The sequence below is a fragment of the Phoxinus phoxinus genome (genome assembly GCF_949152265.1).
Source record: "Phoxinus phoxinus genome assembly, chromosome: 15".
Taxonomy (NCBI): domain Eukaryota; kingdom Metazoa; phylum Chordata; class Actinopteri; order Cypriniformes; family Leuciscidae; genus Phoxinus; species Phoxinus phoxinus.
This window is the reverse complement of record NC_136890.1, coordinates 28,552,111-28,576,633: the sequence shown is the minus strand read 5'-3', so window position 1 is coordinate 28,576,633 and position 24,523 is coordinate 28,552,111. Positions and strand designations below refer to the sequence as shown.

The following is a 24,523-nucleotide window of genomic DNA, read 5'->3' as shown; positions in this document are numbered from 1 at the left end:
TACTGCCACAAAGATGAAAAAGGAGGTAGCACACATACACAAATTAAAAGGTGAAAAGGAAGTCTTTACTGGAAGTGTGACTCGTCTTCTCAATGTTTCCTTAGGAAAGAAAATGTCTTAATTGTTTCTTTTAGACAATAATGAGATTAGGAGAAAGAGCAAATGAAGTCTGCTGTCTGTGAGAGTTGCTCACACCTAATCCTTCACCTTCATTTCTAATTTTCTTTTCTTCTTGGCCTGTTTTTATATGACTCTGCTGAACCAATGAGCGTTATGCTGTCTATTGGTCTTGCCTTAAATTGGTCATTTCTAGTATTGGATTAGTATTCCATCCTTCTCATGAGCATTTAATACTTTTTGACTTTTCAGTGAGTTAAATCTCTTTTTTTGCCCATTTTACCTGTAAAAGAAAACCTGCTTAATAATTATGCACACCCGAATATAAGGCGTTTTTCACTTCCAGCCTTCCGCAACAATTATATATCACTTATAAATGATTGAATACAAAATTAATAGTAGTTATTAAGATTGGTGTGGTTTGAAATTGGTAGAATGTGCTTAGAAAAAAAAATTGTTATCCTGCCAGTCCTGCTCATCCTGCCAGTCCTGCCAATTACAGTTCAGTACAGCCCAGAAAAATGTGAGGAAAATGTGAAACCGAATAGATTTTTTCTTCTTCAAATGAGTACGAAGATAATGAGTTGAGATAACAGATGATGGAATTACACAGCCTCAGAGACACTGCTGCTAACAGAAAACAAAGATGGCAGATCAAATTATGAGTTATGAAATTGTAAAACAAGTAAAAAATCTCAAAAAAGGCCCATTTTGCTGTCATGGTCCCTGCCAGTCAGAATAGGGTGTAAAATAAGAAGAAACATGGATATTTTCTGAAGAATGTACAAAGCATCAGTCAAGGACTATATTAAAAAACTCATCTCAGTCAAATCTCACAGAAAGATGGCCAGATTATCTTCCTGTTCCTGTGTTCATTTTTCCTGACATGTAATAGATAAGTCAAGCAAGTGCTTCTCTGGTCCTGTGTGCTTTTAAAAGTTTGATGAATGACACACTGCGGACTGTAGGCTGATATTAAAACTCATGTAATGTCTCTCTTGCGACTCTGCCAGTGGTGTCAGCAAATCCACAAATGACCCGAGGCGAACATATGTTTGCTCCAAACATTGACTAAAATGACAAGGAAACCTACTTTATGCATTGACAGAATGACCCGATAAGTGCAACAAGACTGGAAAAATGTGTGCTTCATAACGAGAGAAATTTCTATAGACCCTATCATTTACACATATATTAAATAAAAAAATTATATATTGCGCCTATAGCACAGGCAGGAAATAATGGATGGACGGATTAGTAAATGTTGCAAGCCTCAAACTTGTGCTAAGCCACAGGCAGCTCCGAACAAGAAAGTAGAATTGGTATCAAAATATTCTTTCTGGAACATTAATCACTGAAAATCACCTATTAGTAGGCATTCACACCATTAAATAATGCAAAGGTCAAGTAGACAGCTGCATGGGCACAAACTAGTTCTGTTTGACCATGCATGGGCTCTTCTAATCAGAGAGAGCTAGTGATGACTCATGGGAAATGGCCCGTGGAGCAGTGATTTACACAGGTCGAGTTTGAAAAAAGAAAAGCTTCATTATATTAAAATGTTTTGTTTTCTTATCGGCTTAACATCCAAAGAGAGAACAAGTGTACAATGACAGAAAATCTATTCTTAAGAAAACAAAATTATGTTTGTATACACTGTTTGCACGATTCAAATCTTGGATTTAAACAAGGAAATAACTAAACCTAACCCTACGCACAACCCTCACAGAAAACATTCTGCATTTTTACATTTTCAAAAAAACATCATTGGTATGTTTTCCTCATGGAGACCAAAAAATGCCCAACAACGTAGGAAATACCTGAACCACACACACACACACCTCATATTTGGATCACACTGAATATGGAATTTATTTTGCGAACTGATACTGTATTGCTTTATATCTACATCATGATCAAAAAAACAAAATAACCGGTAAGGTATTCAGACAAAAAAAAAAACCTCCGTTCCGGGTGCCCATTACAAAATAAAGAAAACAATTTGGCACGGCATGAAAAATGAAACAACAAACTCTATTGCAGGTTACAGTCCAACATTCCAGCTAATCTGTTAATCCCAAACCCAGTGTTTATAACAATCATTTTCACTAGAACCGCAGCCATCAAGATTATAAAAACAGGAAGAAGAGAGATTTCCCAAACTTACTTTTTACTATTCTGATTCAGCATGGTCCCAGAGCAAAACAAAACCAGTCCAGAGGCTGCAAGAGAAGCGAGCCAGTGCAGTGATTATCCTTGATTCTTCTGCAAGATATCAGACGCCAAGGCTTGGAAACCGTGTTCACTGTACAGCGCTCTGCCTAAAACATTCAGAGCGAGGGAGTGCCTTGGTCCCGAGCACCTTAGGGAACAATCTGTTGCATCTTGAACACACCCAAATCCATTTTCAAGGATTTCTATTTTTAAAAAAAATACTGCTCTCGCTTTCAGAGCAGGGATTTATGGATCGTTGCTGCAGTTCTTGTTGAGTTTACATGAAATATTAAGCTTAATCATAATTATCTTGTGAATTACATAATAAAGGTTATAAAACCATAAGCAATCAGCAATTGAAAGCCTCCACCGTCTCACTGCACTAAAAATCCTTATAAAAATGATGACACTAAACAGCCAATTATTTTAAAAAAAGCACTTCCAAATAGGTTTCTTTTTAAGTATGTCTTCATGAGCTAATAATAAGGAAGGAAAGAAGGATAGACAGCAGCAGATTGTGGAGTCCGCAGACCTCGCATGCTGTAATTAAATTCATGTTGTGGAGTGCAGCCTGCCGTCTGGTCTAAGATTGTGTCCTATATCTGTGGTTGACTGTGTACCGTGTACTCCGCCTCCGAAGGTTCCCACACTCCCCAACAGGAAGCAGTCCTCCCTCGAGATCTCTGCTCCAAATAGGAAATGACTGCCAAGGAAACCAGCAATACAAGCAAGATTTTGAAGAGAAGGACAATGGCTCAGTGAACCTGGCATACAGTGCTGTTTAACTTTCCAAACGCACAATAGCATTTATACCTCCAAAGGTCACACGCACATAAAATGCACTATACTTTTCCAAAAGTTTAGGGTCAATAAGGTTTTTTCTTTGAGGGAAATTAATACTTTTATTCAGCAAAGATGCATTAAACTTGGAAAGACATTTATAATATAAAAAATATTTCTATTTCAAATAAAAGGCTTAAATAATGAACAAGTTAAATTAATGAGAATTCTACCAGCTAAGATTTTAAAAGCTAAAAATATATTTTATTTATTTGTTTGTTTTAGATACTGAAGCCCAATTAAATGTGGAAATTTGACTAACACTGATATGTTTTTTGGCTATACATACTTGGAGTACACAATGACAAAGTATTCATATTATCCATTATCCCATAAGGGCAATAAATACACAAGCTACACCATCAAAACAAAGTAATAAAATAGCCTTAGTGTGAAGTAGATCAGCCAGCTCATGTAAAAAAAATAAAATAAAAAAAATAAAAACCATACCACTCATTTTATAATCAGAAAAATATTTGGGAGCTCAATGAACAAAGTAATTATTCAGCATCCCATCATACCCTGGTACATATCTTATTACTGCATTTCAACAGCTGTGTTTGTGTTCACAGATGAATAGTTACATAATCTCAGCACTATCGATGGGGTCACTCCTAAAACCCACAAAGCCTCTTTTCAAAGAAGCTTATTTGGGTGATTCTTGGGGCATGGAATGGTTTTTTTTTTTGGGAGAAAGTTGGAGATAAACAAAACAAGTGTCCTGGACGTTTATTTTAAAACGTATAGTTTCTCTATAGTATTATCGTTATAGTTGTGGTGTAGACTCTGCTATTCTTTTATATTCAGAAAGATTTTTAGAACTATATATTTTTGTCCTTCATCATCCTTGATGCCAAATAAAACATTTTTTTTTAAAAAGTCAACACCAAGTATTTAGCCCATAAAATGCATGTATACAAATATAAAATAATTACACCAATTTAAATAGTTTGGGATAAAATATATCATATCACACTGCTGTCACATGTCACCATGTTGGGTGTAATGCATTTAAGTACAGTAATTGAATAACTTTTCCCTTGTAAAAGTAGAGTAAGAGATTAGTTAAAAATTTTCTGTAATTTAATTAGTTTTGATGTAATTGCACGAAATACTTATAGACTAGAACAATTCTATATAAAACAATAGTATATTTAACATAAAAATGTTACGTCTAATGTTAAAATGTATGTTTTGTAATTGTAACCTTCTCCCTTTAAATTGCATAATTTATGCAATTTTATATGATTTATTTGAAAATGAAAAGAGCAGTTTCATCCTTTTATAGTTCAGCTGGTCGAGGTTGATATGGGATTTACTTATGCAATACTTTTTTTGGATAGAGTAATTAGTACAGTAATCTAATTATTACATTGTTGAAGATGTAGTTATTAACTAGTAATTAATGGCTTTTTTTAGAGTAACACTTCATGTCACTGCTTGACATTTCAGCAACTTCATTTCTACCCAATTTTACCCACAACCAGCAAGGTTTTTGATCAAGCAGAAATTACTGCAGCTCTAAAATGGTTGTGTAGAGGGAGGCAATTAAAATGGAATGGTATTTCTGCACTAACCTTGGTGAGAATTAATCTGCTATGTGACAAGGTTTATGAAATAGTCATGAATTTTGAGGCTCCTTAAAAATCCTTTACACAACTTCTGATAATGGCTTTGAATTCATGCAAAGTGCCAAACCTCGCTCTTAACGAAGCCATTAACAGACATCTACAAAAAAAAAAAAGAGTAGAACATGAATATTTATTTTGTCCTCAGCATTGCACATTCACACTTCCTGATGAAAAAAAAATCAATGTGAATAACACGTTTTTCTAGTGAATAATCTGGTTATACACCAAAAGTGTTTCTTAAAAAAAAGTTGTACATTTGATTATTAACTTACATTTTTTATGTACGGGATATCGTACAGGAAATCGTAACATTTATGTATAGTTTTGACTCTTGGATGAGCCATTATAAAATGTAGACAAATAAAAATCTGTGAGCTCACATTCTATATTAATGCACAGAATCTACATTTATAGTGCCTCTGTGGTTTAGAACAGCAAATGCATAATTATAGCAACAACTGTGGTGGTAAAATGGCGATTCTGAATGGGTAAAATAATCTATATCAAATTACATTATTTGCAACAGTTTATCTGATACTAATAAATAAACTACTTAATGAACAAAGACTACTGCTTTTATCATGTTGATCATTCTTTTACTAAAAAAATAGAGACTGCGGAGTGATACAAGACAAATGTAACATATCTATAAAGCAAATTGAACAACAGTCAGCTATACAGTTTAGCGGTCATTATGCAAAATTATTTGCCTTCAGAATGCAGTCAAATGCTGCAATTGACCAATCAGAATCAAGTATTCCAGGTTGTGCTACACATATATGCTTATACCATAAATACTGTTGCGATGCTTTTTAACGTTTCAAACTACTACGTTCATTTGTGATCACAAACAGATCTAATAAAGTTTCAAGAAATAAATGAGACAGAATGTTTTATGCCAAATTCCTATGTATATATACTTACTTACAGTACATATCTAATGAGAACAATGACGTATGATGTGTCCAGCAGTATGTGTATAGACAACATGTTTATAGACTGAATTAATTTGTTTGCCAATAAATGTTTGGATTAATCGCTGTAGTAATATAAAACAATACTCTCATTATGTATAATAACTACTACACAGATTCATGACATATTTTCAGTCTGCACCAAGAAGTTTCACAATAACACACTCCCGTAAATACACCAAATTAAATATACAGAGACCAAAGTATAAACTGCAAATATCTACATTCTGCCATAGCATCTCGACAAACATACATCATCAGATTTGCCCATCCAACACAGAGAATGCTGGGATGTCAAACAGCACTTGTCACCACCCAGTAACAGGGTGGAATAACGGATCTCATTATATCAATACACAACCTGACAGTGCCATTAAATGAAAAAGAAACATAACCAAAAGCACCTCTACAGCCACCTGACCGCAGGGTATGGTGTGTATTCCTCACCCAGCATGTGTTTTTCAACATCTGCTCCCACACAAAGGACAGAACGGGGAAGCTGCGCAGAGTCAAAAGCCCATGATCCGTTCATAGGGACTGAACACCTCAGTTACCGGCCACAATCCCAGCTGACCGCAGCAGCGCGCTGTTTACCATCGATTACTGCCCTGATAATGCCGACAAAGGCTGAGGGAGCTCTGTGACTCGTCCCTCGTCTCCCTCTCTCGCCCTCTTTCATTCTTTCAGCATGGAAGCTCTGTAATGAGATGCCATTCAAGCACAATGCAGCGCTCCCGTAACACACTCCATCCGCCAAAGATCTGGATCTACAGCGTGCCTGTCAGAACCACAGGGATTCTAGTATGGACTACTCACCGGGCATGCCGTCAAGATCCCCGGTCCCCTGGCGACGAAGACAAGGATGAGGAAGGCTGCTCACAGCTCCATTTTGCTACCTCTGCTGCGGCTCAGAGCCACTGGGAACAGCGGACACACACAGCCGGCTCACACACACAATCTCACAACCCCGCCTCTCTCCTCTCGCTCTGGCCTCCTTGATTTAACTGTCACACTCTCATAGAGGAGCTGCTGTAAACCCCCCACTCATATTTAAAGTGGGCCACAGATCCTTTGACAGACTGTGGGCTGTGCCGATCCCTCTCTCTCTCTCTTCCTCTCTCTCTCTCGTTGTGTCGGCTGGACTGCTGCTGTGTGCAACGGAAGCAGGCTGAACAGTGTGAGCTGGCCCTGCCCCCTTCCCTCTGTGTGTGTGTGTGTGTGTGTGTGTGTGTATGGCCTTTGTCCTCTGCTCTACATCCAAAAGTAAAGACAATATTGTCATGCAGAACACATGTTTGCTGGAAGTCAATGGCTGTTTGGGAACGTGGGTGGGTGTATGTATGCTCAGTAAACCTTGATCTGAGTAGCGTTTGCTTAAAACAATTATAGCCTGCTTTTAGGCAGGCAGTATTGCTCATTCTTAGGGTTAGGGCAGGGGTTCTCAAGTTTGTTGTTTGTTTGTTTTTTGTTTCAAAATTGTGGTGACCCCACTCCCACATAACAGAATCAAACTAATCTTTTCATTTTATAGGCAAATTATGCACCTACGAATACCAATATATTTCACTACCAAGTCAGTTTCATTATTATTAACTGTCTTGCTCATGCACCAAGAACTCTCTGTTTTAAGACGCTAAAAATGCATTTTGGTGAATAGCAAAAAATTTTAAATAATAGATATCACCAAACTTCTACAGCTGATTGATTATATTAAGAATAGCAAACATTTTTTGTATTACAAGTATTCTGAAATGTGTCTACATATGCAAATTATGCATTACCTAAATCCTTCTGTAAAGCCCTTCAGAGTAAAGACCGGAATAAAACGGTAAAGTTTGGTGTATAAAGTGAGTGGAGATTTCTTGTTCAGTGCATGAGAAAGAAAGCAGCCTTTAAAGAGATGTATTGTAATTAAAATCTACAGACAGAAATAGATAACGCGCAATAAAATAAACATTCTTCCCACTTCCCACACACATGTAAAGTCACATAGCCATAAATCTCACAATTGACCAGTGGAAGTTTCTTGCCTGTAGTGTCTTGCATTGATTTTAAAACGTTTTGTTTAAAACATGCTACAATTTAAAATGAATCTGTGAATTAGTGGTGAACATGATTTGATCAATTATGAGATCATTTTTTATCAGGCTTAGTGTTCAACCCACACAAATTTTGTGATTAATACTCTCTATTAAGAAAATGCAGTTTAAGCCGTAATTTGATGAACAACAAGAAGAAGAGGGCTGACACACCACAGCCTACAGCACGTCACTTAAAACTACTAGTGTTATGAGCTTACAATGGTGATTGAATTTAGCCATTGCTGATCCAAACAAAACAAAAATAATATTTAAATGCAGAAAAATGCTATTTTTTACATTTAAGCAAAAAATATTACATACATTATATACATACACAATTATGTACAAGAATAAAACAAAGTAAATTGAGTATTCTGATTTTAGAAGTAAACAAACAATATCACATCTTACTATTTGTTCTCTGTGTTAGCTTTGCATAACACAGTATCTGGCTTTTAACATATTTTACACAAAGAAAAAAGGCCTTTATTCATCATCTATTGACTCCAGTTTAGAACAGACTGAATGTCCATTCAGATGTAAAGATTTGCATCCATTAAACATGTTTATAAATGCAAGTTAATCAATGCATTGTATTATAGCGACCTAATGTCCACTCTTTAGCTGAACATCTCGAGCTTAAGCACACAAGGCGTTTGAAAAGCTTTTCTCGGTAGAGAAACTAAAGTGGGTTCCATGTCCTTCAGACCTGAGACAATGAGGTCATGTCTTCGCTACACAGAAGTGTGATGTGACAGTATCCGTGCCTAGTGGGTGCAGGTCGCAGACTATAGACACATTCAGGAATACAATTCATCGGGCGACACAACATTCATGCACTAAAACAGAGGACCTGCAGCACGGGAGAGAGGAATTTCCTATCTCCAGCTCGGCTCTCCTCCAAACTTAACCTTTAACATAATGTATAGAATGTGCGCGAGTCACTCGGCAGACAAATTAATGACATATGTTCTCGCCATTCTCCACCACGCACAGCTTTCCCCAACAGCAAGCCTGTGATTCATTTTCCAGTGTCATGTGTGTGTAGGTGTGTGTAAGACAGCTAAGAGCAATTACTTGTCATCTTGCAGCCTCACCTAATGGTCCCGCACCTGTCTTATGGACTTGTGGAAGTCTTTTAATATTAATTTGTATTCCTCAAAAAGGATTCCTCAAATGTAAGCTCCCTGGAGCATTTAAGCAGAATGAGGATTGCAATAACAGGGCCTGACTTCCCACAGGCCTCTTGGATTGTCAACAGACTGAAAATAATCATAAATGCAATGATGCAGATGTGGCTAGCTGCCTCTCATTTCTGTCATGTAGCGCTCTGCTAGCTATCATTATAAACGGTAAAGGAGAAAAGAAATGGGTCAGGACGGTTAAAAACTCACACAATTTAAATGGGTGGTAAAATGCCCTTTTCACAAGATGTAAAATAAATCTCTGATGTCCCCAGAGTCTGTGAGTGAAGTTTTAGCACAAAATGCCCCACAGATATTTTTATATAACATGTTAAAGTTGTCACTTTTTGAGGGTTTGCAAAAACGCACCTTTTTGTACCTGGCCCTTTAAATGCAAATGAGCTGCTGCAGAGGGCGGGGTTTCAAGAGCTCGCGCGTGTGTGTGTGTGTGTGTGTGTGTGTGTGTGTGTGTGTGTGTGTGTGTGTGTGTGTGTGTGTGTGTGTTAGCAGCTGCGATTACCTCACGCAGACACACTAAAATGACAGAAACTGTTCTGCCTTTAATATTAAAACAGAGTCAGACAAAGATGGAGAGACTCAAGAAGAAGTGACAACATGTAGAAGCAACAGGACGTCTCTGAATGGTTAGTTGATGAATTTATGTTGCTGATGTGGAGTTAACTATCTTCAATTAGGATATTCTGTCATGGTAATCTATAAATCGCTCGTATAGGAACTGTTGTGAGATGCACACAGAGTGACTTTCTATTGCATGTGAAAAGTTGGATGCAAAAGTTTGAGCTGACTCACAAATGTACTCTTATACAACAACTCTTCCTCTTCTCAACATGGACTGTGTTCCCGGGGGCGGGGCTTATGTACATTTAAGGCTTGCTGATGTCACTAACCCGGAAGGAATGTCGTGTAGTCCCGACCAGCCGTTTGTTGTAGTCCTTTGCTTTAATAGCAAATATCTTCCTTTGCTTTGAACTTTGAGCGTTGTAACTTTGCAGATGTTGTTTATGCTCAAACAGCAACATTACACACTAACTAAAGTTAGAAAAGTGAAATCATACTCAACCACCCATTTAAAGTAAAAATTACGATTCTATTATGATTTACTCATCCTCATGTCATTCCAAACCAATGATTTTCTTTCTACCATGGAGCACAAATGGAGAAATGTTCTCCAAAAGAGCTCCAACATGACAAAAAACACTATAAAACTAGTCCAAGACATGTGCTATATTCCAAACATCATGCGTTACATCTAAAGGCACCATATTTAAAAAGGATGCAGACAGTTTTTAGTGAAAAGCGACTTGATAGGGACCAAATTTAGATCTATTAGTCACAAAAGAAAAAGCTATTGAATATCTTCAGAAGACTTGAAAACAGCGAAAGAGTACAGACTACTTTATACATTGGTATTTTGGAGCCCATTCATTTTCAATAGGGCTGCACTATATGAGGGAAAATATAGTTTCTCATTTCTGATTTACTTATGTTTTTAAAAAGCTCCATGTTTGCTGTTCTTGTTTTGTAAGGCTGTACAATTATGTCAAATGTGTAATATGTAACATTTCTTATTTTGTTTCTTATTTTATTTTATAATTAATATTTTATAATTAGTATTATTATTATTATCATATAGTCTATTATTAGTAGTATTAAATAAAATATTAAACAAAAGAAAAAATGACTATTGTAATATTTCACTATATAATAAATACAGTATTTGAGAAAAAATACTGTACATATATTTATACGGTTTATAAGCAGTTCTCATCACAAGTTTGGGAAGATGGGAAGTGCATGTTGCCTTCTCAAATGCACACTATACATGACCCAAACTCACAGCAAAATGCAGGGATGAATTCATGTGAAGCAGCATTGGAAAACAGGAACATGAGCTGCTTTAGTGTAAAAACAAAACCAGTGTCAGGCCTCACTATGAAACATGCAGCGCACATATTTATGTAAGTAAATTGCAGTGTGTGCGGTCTGATAATCGTTCTAAGCCATATCGCAATTTCAGTTTTATTTTGATTAATCATGCAGATCTGTTTTAATATATAGAAAAGTAGGAAATACTTTATTTTGGTTTCCACAGAAGAATCAAAAGTCGGAAAAAAATTCTAAACTATTCTTCTAACAAACCAACCACAGACTGTAGCAGAACGCAGGAAGTCCGTTTACTCTGTTAGCTCCGTCTGCGACCTCCAACATTCCCCTCAGTGTTGTTAACATTCTCCTCCTGTCTCTTCCGGCTCCATTAGCTACAGCTACAGACCACTGAACACATGCAGAACCATAAATCCGCCCCCATATTTCCCTTTTTTATTATTTGTTGCCTTACAGGCTGAAGTTATGACGCATCATATTGACCTAGTTTTCCAGTAACTATGCTAACATCCCGCTAGGAAAACATAACTGCAAAACGTGTTAATTACGGAGGTGCAGGTTGACGTTGTTAAGGGTGTAATGCAGTTGCAACAAAGCCTAATCTCGCAAGAGGGTCATACGGTATCTGTCAATTCGAAACGCTGCACTTGCGGTAACAGCCCACAAAAGGTACACACACTCGGAGTTAGCGATGATGTGCATTCATTAATGTGCATGTAAAGCGAGAAAAGCAGAATGGCTTATTGAATTGTACTTAATATTTATCTTTGTTACTATGGCAACTCTAGAGGGTAAGATTAGCTTTTATACCCAGCGACTGACTGCTTTCATAACTGGAGCAATTTCGCCTGCAAGTTGTTGACACAAATTACCTCGTCATTAAATGATGATGATTGCTTAGATGTTTTGGGGTGACAACAACACAAAATTGGGTATACAGTCTACACCATGGTGCACATCTCAATAAGACCGGATAATAACAAAGTGTCACAAATGAAAGCCTAACTCGCATGGGTATAAGACACTGCTTCAAATGCAAAGGAAGGCTGTGACAAAGGAGACAAAAAAACCTGTCTGAGAGTCTCAACAAGAGTGAACCGCACTAAAAGAAATGCCAATTTTGTGTTTCTCTGAGTGAATGGTCATTTCAAAAAAAAAAAAAAAAACCTGTAGTGGCGTAGATAGAACATAAAAACCACTGCAGTGGCAAAGCAGAACTGCTGGTTGAAAGATTACTGCGTATATAGCAAAGGCTTATCTGATAAATTGATTTGTCATTGATCCCTGAACTCGAGTGAATCTGCCAGACACAGTTACACACTTAGGCCTGTTTCACACAGATCTAGCAAGCAGCACAACTGCTACTGCAAGTTCACGTTGTGCTTTCTGCTTCTTTTAACAGGGATCTAAGCAGAAAATAACAGTAATATTAAATATGTAAGGAATAATTGACTCCGGGCTGTTGAATTATAAGCAAAATAATGCACACAAGAGGTGGTAATGCGGCCACGACACAAAGCAGAGATAATTTTTGCATTATTTTTCAATAATTAAAGCGCACGGAGTAAATTATTCTGCTTATATTATGGTTACCACACCTCAAAACATTCTTCAGATCATGCATTTTAAGATATTTGTCATGTTTTTGTCCTTAAAACTTTCTTGTGTGTAGGACTCATTTCTTACGCATCTCATCCCAAGCCTCTGTTGCTAATTCCAAAATGTCATTTTAGAGCTAATGACGGAGGCTTGAGCCACTCATAGAAGTCTAAATCAGTTGTTAATGCAGTTAGAGAGAGAGAGAGAGAGAGAGAGAGAAAGAGAGAGGAGAGAGAGAGAGAGAGAGAGAGAGAGAGAGAGAGAGAGAGAGAGAGAGAGAGAGAGTATATTATAAATATGTATATATTATATATTTAATGTATGTATGTCTCTCAACAGTGTTTGGCTCTACTAATAGCCAAACTGTGCTCCAAGAAGAGCGCCGTTATTACACCGCTAGTGAAATGTCTTGTAGCTTTTAAGTTGCTAAGCTATTTTACTGATAAAATCGGCAGAGCAGAGCTGACAACATGTTTCTGTGCGAGTGTGTGTGAGAGAGTGTACGAGTACTGTTGTGTGTGCGTTTGAGTGGGAGAGAGAGTGGGAGAAAGAGAGTATGTGCTTTCCATACATAATAAAAAAAAAAATTGTGTCAAAAACATGGAAATATTTTGTCGTTTTTTCCCTATTGTTAGCTATATTTATATGCTTGCTCAGTGTCATTGTGGGTTTTGGTTCTTTGGTTGTTGTAGTCTGTAAGGACCTTTGAAATAACTGAAATCATTTGGCGATGTGATATGGAACTGTAATGTGGTCCTGCCTGGAACTACTTTAGCCGTGCGTTTCCCTGAAAATAATTGCACACATTCGTTCGTCAACTAATCAGATTCAACAGCACCGTAGTATAACTCCCTATAATAATGGTCATAAATTAGAATATTATAAATTATAACATTGAGTGAGCTATTAATAATTATAACAATCTTATAAAGAGATATCCTTTACATGAAAAGAAAAGGATAGAAAGATTATTTTGAAAGCTTAATGAAAACATTTCTAAAGATTTTAAAAGATACAAATAAAGTAACAAATTAGTCAAGTAGGTCTAAACTGCACTTGTAGCTATGCATATGCCACATTATGCTGTTTATTAAAAGCTGCAACTCTTTCTTTTTTTGTCAGCCAGCGCCAGGATAAAAAATAATAATAATAATAATTCACATAACTTTCATGGCACCTAGGATATTTTGTTGTATGAATATATGAATACACAATATATCAAAAGAAAATATATTTTTTTCTCAGACAACATCCAGATTGAATTCATAACGATGATCAAAACATAGATGGAGTAGATTGAGTCCATCAACAGCCCAAAGCTTGCACAGTTCTTTCTCTCTTTGTGTGTCGACACTTCATTCGGTAACGTTAGGCAGTTTTGATTTATATGCTGTTTAATGATCGGGTTAGTTTACATATGCGTAAGTAATGCTTCTATCTCCGCCTGTGTTTTGATCCAGAAATTCTATACTCTTTCAGAAAATGCAAAATAGCGCCCCCTACCGTAGAAAAGTGAAAACATGGATTGCCAGTTGTTGTGTCATAAATGATGGAAAATTCTGTCAACGGCAGGGAAAGAGTTAATATGAGAGTTAATATGGGTGCTAAAAACTGCCTTAGTTTGAATTAGCAACAACTCATTCAAATGTTGCCAAATGAGACATTTACATTCAACTGCCTATTCGCTCTGAATTTCTTTTTCTTTTTTTAAACAACAACAACAACTTGACTGACAATTTCTGCCTCCTATTTGCTTGTTTTTATATCTGACATACCTCATGTAAAATATTCTTGGCAATTATGAAGCAAGAGTGATCTGCATGGTACAGGCGGTTGGAAAATTCCAGAAGATGATGGGCTGTCGGCGCGGGATCTGTGGGATGCTGACAGGCGTTCGTGCTGTGTGTGAAGCCTCATCTCAACCACTGCACAATGCACAGAAAGAATCAGGTGACAGAAATGACAGCTCAAGACGCTCCTCTCTCTGCTATCCTCTCGGATAAATGTGTGAATTAGAAAGACATTTCTTCTTAAGAGCAAATCAATTTGCTCAGGTCATGGTCATTGCAAAAAGAGCCATTACTAGAGCTAAACAGCCTTCTCTGCTGTCAAAATGACTGTGAAGAGCTCTCTTAAGATGTAAACTGCAGATCTATCTATTCAGTGTTATCCTCAATTGCACCATCACACTTAGGCAAACTGTTTCGTATGAAGTAGTACAAGAAATAACACAATATCTGAAGGTTATCACATTATCCTGTAATTCCTAACTTTGTTGGCTCCACCCAAAAATGTTACACAATTACACAGCGGACAATCACAACTATGTAGTGCAAGACTAATTGCTTTAGTTTGCTTTCATTTGATGTATACCGTCTTTACAATAATTAAAGGAACATTCCAGGTTCAAATTATAAGCTTAATCGAAGGCATGTGATGTGAATTACCACTTCGATTATTTTGACCTGTCCCCCTCAGCTTGTAAAAATGACAGGTCTGTTCTGATAATTAAAGTCTAGGAAGCAAGACGGAGAGAGTTTAAAAGCAGAAATATGAAGCTCGTATTTTTCTTAAAGAACCCTTATTAAATCTTACGTGCAAAAATATGTGTTGAGTTGTAAAGTTTCTAAATTATCTTCTGGGTACCAAAAAAAAAAAGGAACTCAAAGATTGCATTTAACTTTAAACAGACATACTGTACATTGATCTAAAAGTCTCACATGTGATTTGATTCTGAAAAATAAATAAATAAAATTCACAGAAAGACCATTCATTCAGTCATTGGTGATTGGGACTACACTTGATTTGTATGCGTTTTATTCACTACAGACGGTCATTTGGGGATAGGACTGTGATCTATATGATTCAGAGTCCTATCTGTGTCTATGATTCACTAAAAATGGGTCATAAGAGTTATTTATTCTGGAATATCTCTGGTCACGATGTATATAGTGTTGTTGCAGCAATGATACATATTGCGCACTGCAGGATTGTATTTCTGTATTTCGTCTGCATTGGTGGAAGAATGCACATGCGATCGTTAACAGAACCGAGCCCCATTTGATTCTGGAACAATATATACCCACTTTCCAACACTAGTTAACATGTATTCGGTGAAGTCTTGTTTTGAAACGGAGTAAACTCACATATTTTATGTTTATCCTCGTGCAATATCAGTGGCGCATCAAAATGATTTCCTGAGATAATCACCAGCATGTCACAGAGCTGTCAATGCAGCTTAACTTGCATTGACCCCAGAAAATCCCTTTAACAATACTTCCTGCTATACTGTGTTGAATTTATATTCTGAAGTCGTTCAGCTGGAAGTTGCTTTATCAAGAAGGTTATTCTGTCCTTTGAGCTCAAGCATTACTTTACATCAGAACAGTGAGATTTAGTGATTCCTCAGAATAAAGATTTGTGGGATAGAGAGGTCATCGCCCTTGCCCGTGAAGATGTCAAACACAGCCCTGCTTACAAGAATTGCATTACTATACATCATCCACAGACCTGATCTATATAATATAACATGTCAAGCATTCAAAATGAGAGGAAAATGAAGACAACGAGGGAAATGTTGCCAGTGTCATTGAACTGCTGGGTCAAAGAGAAAGCTGAATTGATGGTCATGTTTTGTATCAAGAAATAATGTAAAAAATATTCAACGATATAAATCAGGCTGATACAAATAAATGGACAATAATAAAAATACATTTTTAAATGAAACATGTAGGGATTATAAATGTACTATTTGGAAAAAGGATTTTCATTTTGAGATTTGCTAAAAAAAACTTAGTGTTAAATTATTAGCATTTTTAAAAATGAACTTCTTATTAATTAGTGAGTGAAAGATGAAGGCAAATGTGATCTAAATTTAAAAATGGGTCACAAATACTGACCAAAACAATATACAGGTCAAACTCGAAAAGTTAGAATATCATGCAAAAGTTCATTTATTTTAGTAATTCAACTTAAAAGGTGAAACTAATATATGATATAGACTCATTACATGCAAAGTGAGATATTTCAAGCCTTTATTTGTTATCATTTTGATGATTATGGCTTACAGCTTATGAAAACCTTTTCACAATATTCTAATTTTGAATATGGGGTTTTCAAAAGCTGTAAGCCATAATCATCAAAATTATAACAAATAAAGGCTTGAAATATCTCACAACCATCCATTGTTAGTTCATGTTAGCTCAGGTCCATTAAATAATATTAACAGATAGCCTACAACTTTTGATTTTAATAATGTATTAGTAAATTATGAAATTAACATTAATTAGGCTAACTAAGATTGACAGACATACTTCAGAAGTATTTTTCATTGTTAGTTAATGTTATGTCGTTAACTAATGTTAACAAATGAAACCTTATTGTAAAGTGTTACAATAAAAATAAACAGAAATGGAACAAATATATTGTGCATCCCTTGACGAAAAAAGAAACAGGTTTGGAACATCATGAAGGAGTGTACAGTGACAGAAAATCTTATTTTTGGGTGAAAAATATATATATATATACACATAGTTATATAAAACTAAACTATATATAGAGAGAGAAAATAGAAGCTCAATTGTGTAGGTAAAAATCTTGAGAAAGCGATGCTGCTGGTAAAATTATACCATCAACAAAACATGCACAGTAAGTTCTTAGAGCTTCAGAATTTGTAAAAAGTTTTATGACAAGATTAAAGCTAAATGAGGCGCTGAGCATCAATTTCCTATAGGATAACCATGGTAAATAAGCTGCAGAGCTTGCTCAGTTTGCTATTAAATGCAGACCTTGAGAGATAAAACCTTCATCTCATTGTAAAAAAAAAAAATCAATTCAATAACCAGTAAAAGTCCTTGGTCATTCATAGAAATGCTCTGAATGTGCACAACAATCCTATTCATAGCTGATAATTGAGGTGGTTGGAGGGTCAAAAGCAGAAATATGGTGCAGGTTTTGGTAGAGACAGTAGAAACCAATAAAAACAGAGGTGGGGGGATAGAAAGCCTCAGATAGATGGAGTACCGTGGGGGAAGACAGGCTGAGACAGAGACAAAATGAGAGGGACAGACGGACTGAGGGAAGAGAGGATGTGCAGCTCCGCCGTGGGTGTTTTTCTGTGTGGAATGCAGGTTTGAATTTAATGAGGCTAATCCATTATGGGCAGACTGCCACAGCCCTCACATCACACATGTCTTCAAACCAAACCCAACCACCATCCTGCACCCTTCCCCCATCTCCTGGGACGCCACACACTGAGGGACAGTGCCTTCCAGTGTGCCTTTAATCAATACGAGTCAATAGTGACAACTTGCTCATGTATTATTAAAGAGGTTGGCTTTTCATAAAGAGGTCGACATGTTCCGTAAGAATGAACTAAAAGTTTCATATAATTATATTTGTGCAATAGCTGTTGGTAAAGGCTATTTATTTGAATTAACAGTCAGAAATGGGCAGAGCTGTCAGATCATTTTTTATAAATGTTGTAATTTTATACAATTATGAGTTCATTACCTGTAGTCCAAAACAATAGTTTAAAATGTTTGTACATTACAATTCACAGTTTTGCAGTTCCTACATAATTGTTTTTCTGTAAATTCAGCTGTATAATATATAATATAATATAATATAATATAATATAATATAATATAATATAATATAATATATTGTCCCTCTATTGGGCCAACATGTCTTAAAGGAACAGTATCTTTTTTCTGCAGTCGACAACAGTAGAAATACTAGACTTTATGTTTCTACTAGACTACTAGAGGACTTTGGGTTTGTCCCTACTAGATATTGACTTTCAAAAAATTCAATTCTCAGAAATATTCACTGGAGTGAAAAGTGTGACAACTATCCCCGATCTCCCTCTTGAAATACATAACATGATTGCTATTTTTGTTTTCTGTAGATAAAAAAAAAAGAAAAGAAAAAAAAATCATAAATCTATTCAAAGTTTTCATTTGGAATGTGCCATTTTTATTTAGAGAGTTTGCATCTTCAGTCCATTGTAAAAAAAAATATCCTGACGGATGTCAGAATGGCTTTCTACAGATGTTTTTCTGACACTTTTGATCTCAAATCCTTTTTTAAATGCGTATCAGATGTTTGTGCACAAATATGGTGCTTAAAATACTAAGCTCTCCAAATGATGCTCTTTCACAGATATCTTGGTGAAGTATATGTATGCTTACTGGAATATTACAGCGTTTTGTGACCATGATACGATCTGCGGTGCAATTCACAGGTCACTAAATAAACAAAATACCATAACAGCTTCTGATTACTCCATTCGTCTACAGAAGAAAGACAAAGACCCCCCACGCCCCGCCCCGGCCCGCCCCACACACACAGACACAAAGCCAGAGAGAAATGAAGACAGTAATCTGTGGAGTAGGGTGCACACTAAAACACTGGCCCGCCCTGGGCGATCATGTCTCTTGGTGTTAGTGGAGTGCAGTAAGGCCATGCATTCTCTCGATTACAAGACTCCCAGGCCTGTAATTAAGTGGGACATGGCAAAACAGCCGTCAGCGAGAAGGGAGGCTGACCTGGAAACCATGCTCTGTCCAAACGGATGATGCAAGAGACCCGTAAAAAAAGAAAAATAGAACATGATGCTTCAGTAATTGGTTTCAAGCAGCATGTCTTTAGATTCAAAATAAAGGAATTTGGAGCAATAAGTCTTAATAAATGTACAGAAGTGCGAGCCAGAGGTGAAGAAGATGGCCTTTGCCAAACAAAAACATGCTTTGAATAGTGCTATCCATCATCACACTGCCGCGACGACACCACCTCCTTTATTTCTTGTTCAATTACATGAGGATGAAGAGATCTCACTGCCGTTATTGTTCAGATAATGGGTGTTGGGAAACAACAAAGAAATCAATAGGTAAAGCCCAAAGTCCTTTTCAAAGGCTGTAATGTAAAGAGATCTCCTAAGGCTGAATGGCATGTGTTTTGTCTTTAAGTGTCAGTTTGATGTCTCCACTTGGACATGTAGGTGAAAATTAAAACATCTTTTTTTATAAATAACATTATCAAATAATATTACATTATATAATATATAATTACATGTCAAAATATTTAAGAACACAAAATTAGCATTTTCGCCCTTCCGCTATAAAATAAAAATCTCCCTTCATAATCTTCCTTTCATATCACTTCCAGTTTATGTCAAAAAATCTTTTGGAGTGGCCAGTTGAGAGCTTAAAAGCTGATTCTTATCTTCAGGCAAAAGGACATCAGATACCGTATCTAAATGGAAGCTTTTATAGAGTTAAAAGGTAAAAAGGTAAACTATGCACTATAATAGAGTCCATAAAGGATGAAACCGCAGATTCCACATAATACTGATGCTGGCCATCAGTGCGGAACAGAACACAGTTTAAAGGGGTGGTAAAGTATGATTTCACTTTTCCAACTTTAGTTAGTGTGTAATGTTGCTGTTTGAGCACAAACAACATCTGCAAAGTTACAACGCTCAAAGTTCAAAGCAAAGGGAGATATTTGCTTTTAAAGAAATCGTTTTTTTAAGGACTACAACAAACGGCTGGTAGGGACTACACGACATTCCTCTGGGTTTAGTGACATCAGCAAGTCTAAAATGTACATAAACCCCGCCCCCGGGAACACGCAGTTGAGGGAACAAGTCAAATATTTGTATTTGTAATATTTGCATAGTATTTTGTCACAGAAGTGAGTCAGCTCAAACTTTAGCATCCATCTTTTCACATGCAATCGAAAGTCACTCTGTGTGCATCTCACAACAGTTCCTATACGAGCGATTTATAGATTACCATGACAGAATATGCTAATTTAACGCCACATCAGCAACATAAATTCATCAACTAACCTTTCAGAGACGTCCTGTTGCATTCTACATGTTGTCTCTCCATCTTTGTCTGACTCCGTTTTGACATTAAAGACAGAACAGTTTCTGTCATTTTAGTGTGTCTGCATGAGGTAATAGCAGCTGCTAACACACACATGAGCTCTTGAAACCCCGCCCTCTGCAGCAGCTCATTTGCATTTAAAGGGCTAGACACAAAACGGTGCGTTTTTGCAAATCCTCAAAAAGTGACAACTTTAACATGCTATATAAAAATATCTGTGGGGTATTTTGTGCTAAAACTTCACATAGACACTTCTGGGGACATCAGAAATTTATTTTACATCTTGTGAAAATGGCATTTTACCACCCCTTTAAAACAATGTGCTCTACAAGCAGAATGAGGCTAAAAATCAAATGCAATAATTCAGTCCAAAGTCATGCATTTTTAACAACTTAAATTTATGATTGTAAAAAGCTAAATCTGTGAAAAGAGGTCATTAAGCAGATAAAGTCAGTAATTTCTGCACCACTGTGGACACCAAAAACTGAAAAATAATCTGTTTTCCAAACACTCTAAGAAACCATTAAGCTCCGCCCTTCTCTGTCATTGGCCAGACCAAAATATTGTTCCTCCCCAAATTCACCCCATTGGTTTACATGTTAAATAAAGAGAGCAATGACAGCTTTGATGTTCATAATCAACCAATAGAATGCGTACAGCACATTAAACAGGAAAAAGTATTATATCAATGGAAAAGTATACAAATTTAACGACGAAATAAATAAACAAATCAGTCATATACATATATCCAAAAACACAAAAAGGAATAAAAGAGAACTGACTGGGTCTAGAAGAATAGGGGAGGGATTTCAAAAATGAATTAATAAATAATGCAGATGATTTGTGCACATAAAGAGCAGGAAAGCAAACATGAAAGCAAAAAAAAAAAATAGACTAAATTTCACTAAATATTAATACTGCGGAGGTGATAGACTCAGCCTGAACTACACAACATCGACTTGAGCTTTGCATCCGCCAGGTCCAAGCAGGCTGAACAGACACATCTGGGTGAAATGACCCTTAACTTACTGTGACTGGCAGAACCCAGTCAGGTATGGAGTCTGGCACAGCATCCGAAAAGCAGTATGTGCATGTCATATCCAGCTCACACACCTTGGTGCCATGAAGGCTCCCAGGATAATATGCTGCTTTAATGAGGCATAAAATCTCTGGACAAGCAAGGCCATTTTTCCCTGCTAACACCACAGCAACACAGAAGCACAAGGTTGACGGTGAGCAGTGGAGAAATCGTTGGCGCGGTTGCTATGATATCCACAGGACTGTATAGACTAGAGTGACTCAACAAATTCCCATGTAAAAGATTGTGCTTTTGAGTAAATGAGAATACTTTCCCACACAACACACATCTAGTATGAAGAATGAAGGAAGTCAATGTGCATTTTTGTAGTAAACCGATGAATATCAGACTTAAAACTGAACATTTTGTTATCATTACTCACTCTCATTTTGTTTCAAAACGACATGAGATTTTTTCTTTTACAAAACTAAAATTTTTGCAGAATATCCCACTCTTTTCAATATAATTAAAGTTAATGGAACCATAAAATGCACCATAAAAGTACCACAAAAGTGTCTTATAACTAAATGGCACCAGATTTGATTTGAGAGCACAACTGAGTGGAAAATTATTAAGCAAGAGTGGCTTAAATTTCACAGAGCTATTGTGTTGCTTCAGAAGACTTGGAATATAGCCGTGTGAGTCATGTGGACGTTTTAATGACACTTTTATGGTGTGTTTTTTTTGTACTTTTGGAGCTTGATATGCCCATTTCCCATTTACTTTTTATTACACGGAAAAGAGTAGCCAGCATATTCACCATACGGTTTGGAATGAGATGAGGATGAGTAAAAAATAAAATACATTTTCGACACATTTGACAGGAAATAATGGGTCAACAAGCATACGCCAGATTCAAACTCACATTGCTAATCTACAAAAATGTTATAGCTCAGAGGATGTCTGATATGCTTCATTTGAGTATCAAATGTTCTACTACAGTTTCCTAAAATCCAGTTTTCAGAAATAAAAAAAGAATGAGAATGAAACAATTGATGACATACAATAAGAGCAACAAATGTGGATGGATTAGATAATTTGGTTTTAAAAGAATTTGGGAAATATTTTAGTTTGCAAAAAGATCTCAGACTTTTGATTGTAGCTTTTGGAATCTGTAAATCTGAACAGAATTTCAGATGATATCTCAAACTGGGGGAAACATGCGAGAAAAAGCGGGAAAATAAGCTGAAAAGCACTGAGACTATTTGACACTATTTGTTTTACATAAGGGGGAATAGAATAAATTGGGATAGTAAAGAAGAGAGGTTGCGAGATGACCAGTCCTCCTTCTGAATAACATACAGTATAGACTCAAACGCAATTGCAATATCATCTAAACTCGTTGACTTTACCATGAACTCTGTTCCCTTCTGTGGACATTGCTACAAGCTTGTATACAAGAAACACACACTGAGGCTGGGAAACTGCTGTGTGTAGGTCACTGTGTTGAAGTCACATCAAAACAACATATGGACCCAGCATCCCGGAGCCTGATATTTCTTCTCCTGACAACCTGAACAACACGCAAGGAGCCGAATATTTCACAAGCATCTCTCGCAAATTAGACTGTGGCTGGACCATTTATCCTGTGAGTAATCCAATTCATTTCTCACTCTGATCCCTATTCATGGGGGAGAAAGATGACTCAGACATTTTAGCACTGCAATAAGTGACTCTAAACAATCCTAATAGAGATGAATAGAGAGGCTAAGCGTTTGGAGAATAACGTGATGAATGTTGTAGGAGATACGGCAAGCTGCAATTCGAGACGTTACGCTTAGACCAGACAAGAGGAGATCTGTTCATCAACTTGTTGGCACAAAATCGAAATATTAAGGCTAATTCTAATCACGGAGTGATTAAAAACTATATGAATTGTAAACGGCAGATAAGAAAGAAGGTATTGACAGCTGTCAATGTAATGGTGGATTCATGGTGTTGGATGAATAAAAAATAATAAAGCAACATCAGGAAGGCGAAAAAGATTCTAAATTGCAACAAGCAACCAAATCGACGGCTCCACCTTACCTGTCATTCTCCGCGCTCTTGAAGCCCGGTAAGATGTTCCTGAAGCTGCTGTGCCGGTCGAGCTTCGGTTGACTTTTGGTGCGTTTAATGGAACCCTTCAGTCTGCGGCTGAGAAAGCCCTGGACAGGAAGTCAGAGGAAAGGACTGTATTACACTCACAGATTCATTAACCACTGGAGCAGCTGCATGTGAAAAGTGACGCTTGGCTTTTCCCCTTCTATTTGTTCTTTCCTCCCTCTCGCTCTCCTCTCATCCGTAGCGTTTGGTTGAGCCGTGCATAGCTGCGCGATTGGTGTGGCGCTCACATCTGCTCGCAGCGCTGGGCTGGAGGAGCTTCACTGATGTGATACTCCCCTTAATGCCGCTGTTACCATGGAAACTGTTGGCTGGCATGGAGAGGGGGAAAAAATACTGGTGTACTGCAAGTTCATAGGAGGAGAGCTGAGCTGGTGCTTTTCAGAGGCTGTATAGATTAGGACAAGATTAAAAGGACTTGAGTTATTCTTGAAAGGCCAAAGTCTATCAGAGTGAGATGCTTTGAGAAGGAAAGAAAAAAAAAGTGCATTTCTCAGGCATATAGATGCAATTAATGGGTGGGAAATCTGAATCAAGGCCTCGTGCATGAAGTGAATGAAGCTAATTGATCTTAATAAAGCACGTAGTGCCCGTTGTTGCTCAACAACCGATTAAGGGGCCAACAGAAACAAAGAAAGTCACATTTCATCTATCTATCCATCCATCCATCCATCCATCCATCCATCCATCCATCCATCCATCCATCCATCCATCCATCCATCCATCCATCCATCCACACACTACCTATATGACCCTTTACCATAACTTAATCACATTTGCTAATAAATATTGTGGTCCTTATCATATTCCTAGGCTATTGAGTTACAACTGAGGCAACAAAATAGATCTGGGGCAGTGGTTAGTCCCATGTGGCTTTACTCAAGTAAAAGTATCCCAAATCACAT

At 36.9% G+C, this 24,523-nt stretch overlaps 1 protein-coding gene across 12 annotated transcripts in view; it reads right to left on the bottom strand.

Annotated features, from left to right (window-relative positions):
- Positions 1-24,523, bottom strand: part of dab2ipa (DAB2 interacting protein a) — a 101,390-nt gene that overhangs the window by 30,815 nt on the left and 46,052 nt on the right. For 6 of the 12 annotated variants that reach the window (XM_079638268.1, XM_079638272.1, XM_079638275.1 and 3 more), the window contains one exon: positions 23,544-23,662. The exons of 2 other annotated variants lie outside the window; for them this stretch is intronic. In XM_079638268.1, coding sequence (XP_079494394.1) covers positions 23,544-23,662 — 119 coding nt within the window. Of the gene's footprint in view, positions 1-2,284; positions 2,917-6,592; positions 6,913-23,543; positions 23,663-24,523 lie in introns of those variants that run through there. 4 more of the 12 variants (XM_079638270.1, XM_079638271.1, XM_079638279.1 and 1 more) reach the window with 4 other exon arrangements.